The sequence below is a fragment of the Morus notabilis genome, unplaced genomic scaffold (assembly GCF_000414095.1).
Source record: "Morus notabilis unplaced genomic scaffold, ASM41409v2 Scaffold78, whole genome shotgun sequence".
NCBI classification, from domain to species: domain Eukaryota; kingdom Viridiplantae; phylum Streptophyta; class Magnoliopsida; order Rosales; family Moraceae; genus Morus; species Morus notabilis.
In genome coordinates, this window is record NW_010367622.1 from 2,687,007 (window position 1) to 2,689,723 (window position 2,717).

Genomic DNA, 2,717 nt, shown 5'->3' on the forward strand with positions numbered 1-2,717 from the left:
GGGGGCGCTTAACAGAGATCTATTATTTCATGTCATCTTTATCGGAAGTTATGGGAAGATCTCTTAGCATTAAATCTACATCTACACACTGGCCTAATTTGAAAGCAACAACTAGTATTCATATTGTTCTTTCCCAGTTTCTTTTACACAGTAATTTCTTTCGAATACAGAACAAAAGTCGGATAAAAACAATCTTATAATATGTTCTCCTGTGCAGGTCTTCAACTGCTTTGGAAAACAATTTTGCTTGCACTTTGAGGCCTTTCAGCTGCGTATGGCTCCAGTTTACATGGCCTTCTTACGTTTCATGGGTGATGACGAAGATGCCAAGAAATTCAGCTACAGTTTGGAAGTTGGCGGAAATGGTCGTAAGCTAATATGGCAAGGAATTCCGAGGAGCATCCGCGACAATCATCAGAAAGTCCGTGACAGCCAAGATGGCCTCATTATTCAGAGAAATTTGGCTCTCTATTTCTCCGGTGGGGAGAGGCAAGAACTAAAGTTAAGGGTTACTGGCCGTATATGGAAAGAAGAATGAGCTCGTGGAGAGATGGTCTATATTCAGGTAAATGTACAGTTAACTGAAATTCCAAGATTGGCTAGGGTACTTCATTTTGAGTTTATGTTATGCTCTTCTCCTCGGGCTTCTTTTGGCAAGCTGAAAATTTGAAAGTGAGGAAATAGAAATTCAAATCGATCACTATGCTTAATGGGAGTGTGGCAAAATACACGTCGTTACATATGTAATATGTGTAGGTCTTACCCTTGAGACACTAAAACCTTGCCCTTAGCTTCAATGTGTCTTGATGGACTTCTGTGCTTATGATTTGCTTGTATGGTGTGGTCATCAAAATCCCTGTTGCCAAAACTGACAGATTTCCGTGCAATGGATTTCTTTACCCTTGTTATTTGTAAAATTATTGATTCTTCTTGAAGAAAAAAGTTGTACCACTTTTCCAATTTATTACAAATGTTATATTTCTTGACAAGAAAGCATATTGAAATTCTAGCCTTTGTCTAATGTCTATTATGATTTTTGCCCAACCTCACCGCAAGATGCAGGTGGGACATACGAGTCTTAAGCAGGCAATTAAGATTGAAATGCCCGTGTTCATGGGCATGATGCATTAAAGGTGTCCGGAATGTTATCCTAAAAGTATGAGATATATTAAGAATTTTATTATTTAATTAATAAAGTAAAAATTTTCATTATTTATGTGCATGTATTATTAAATAATTTATGAATATTATTAAAAATTTTGCGATTGTTTATGTAATCTTAAATATGGTATATAAGTGTTATATATTTTAGAGGATAATATTTAAGGATAATAAATGAAATAAGTCTGTAATGAATTTAATTAAAGTTTAAAATTTTTAATTAAAATATTATTAATACATGCAATTCTCATTAAGAAAGGAATGAGCTTATTCGCATCGTTGATATAGAGAGATATTGAATGAGTGTATTTTATATAATGAGATTTTGTAGGACCGAGACAGACATAATATGAATTTATAATAATTTTCGTTAAGTATATAAATTCTAATTGAGTTTACCGATGTTCATATATAGAATGATCTTAATCTTAAGTTATTAGTACTCTTATTTATAGATTCGTGTCTTTTGACTTAATCGGTAAAGATCTCGACACATTTAGATCTTATGTTTGTATCTTGGAGACATGGAAAAATAGGTAGCTAGGCATAATGCATTAAAGGTGTCAAGGAATAATGTCTTAAAAGTATGAGATATAATTAAGAATTTTATTATTTAATTAATAAAGTAAAAATTTTTATTATTTATGTGCATGTATTATTGAATACTTTATGAATATCATTAAAAATTTCATAATTATTTATGTAACCTTAAATATGATATATAAGTGTTATATACTGGATGATAATATTTAAGGATAATGAAATAAGTCCGTAATGAATTTAATTAAAGTTTAGAATCTTTAATTAAAACATTATTAATATATGTCATTCTCATTAAGAATTAAACGAGCTTATTTGCATCATTGCTATGGAAAGATATCAAATGAGTGTATTTTATATAATGAGATTATATAGGACTGAGACACATACACAATATGAATTTTTAATAAATTCCGTTAAGTATAGAAATTCTAATTGAGTCTACTGATGGTCATATATAGAATGATCTTAATCTTGAGTTATTAGCAGATTCTTATTTATGGATTCGTGTCTTTTGACTTATACGGTAAAGATCTCAACACACTTAGATCTTATTCTTGTATCTTGGAGACATGGAGAAATAGGTAGCCGGGAAAGCTAATATTACGAGATGGAATCCATTCCTTCTTGAGAAAGAATCAGATAAATAATTCATTTGAGGGTTGATTTGAGACTTAGATTAGTAGGAGTTCCGATTCATGAATGTGTTTTATGAATCACTATCCATTAGATAATCAATGGTACTCAAGGTTAAAGACGTAATTAGAGAGGTTAACAGATTTCACCTACTTTTAATTATGAATTATTTATGGAAGATCGATCTATATGAAGTGATTATATCAAATCGACGTTTCACAGATGTAATTAATTGTCTATAATATCAAGAGTGTAATTCTAAGTTTATAGTGGAGTAAATTTGAAATTAACATAATTAATTAATTAATTAAAGAGTTTAATTCATTATTAATTTTATTGGAGCTTACTATTATGGGTCCATGAGTCCCCGCGTCGTTCTA

At 30.7% G+C, this 2,717-nt stretch overlaps 1 protein-coding gene across 3 annotated transcripts in view; it reads left to right on the forward strand.

The window, feature by feature from the left end:
• Window positions 1-1,083, forward strand: part of LOC21410636 (E3 ubiquitin-protein ligase SINAT2) — a 4,710-nt gene extending 3,627 nt beyond the window's left edge. For 2 of the 3 annotated variants that reach the window (XM_024175364.1, XM_024175363.1), the window contains exon 4: window positions 218-1,003. In XM_024175364.1, coding sequence (XP_024031132.1) covers window positions 218-538 — 321 coding nt within the window. In that variant the 3' untranslated portion in view covers window positions 539-1,003. Of the gene's footprint in view, window positions 1-217; window positions 1,004-1,062 lie in introns of those variants that run through there. The other variant, XM_010113076.2, reaches the window with a different exon arrangement.
• Window positions 1,084-2,717: the final 1,634 nt, after the last annotated feature.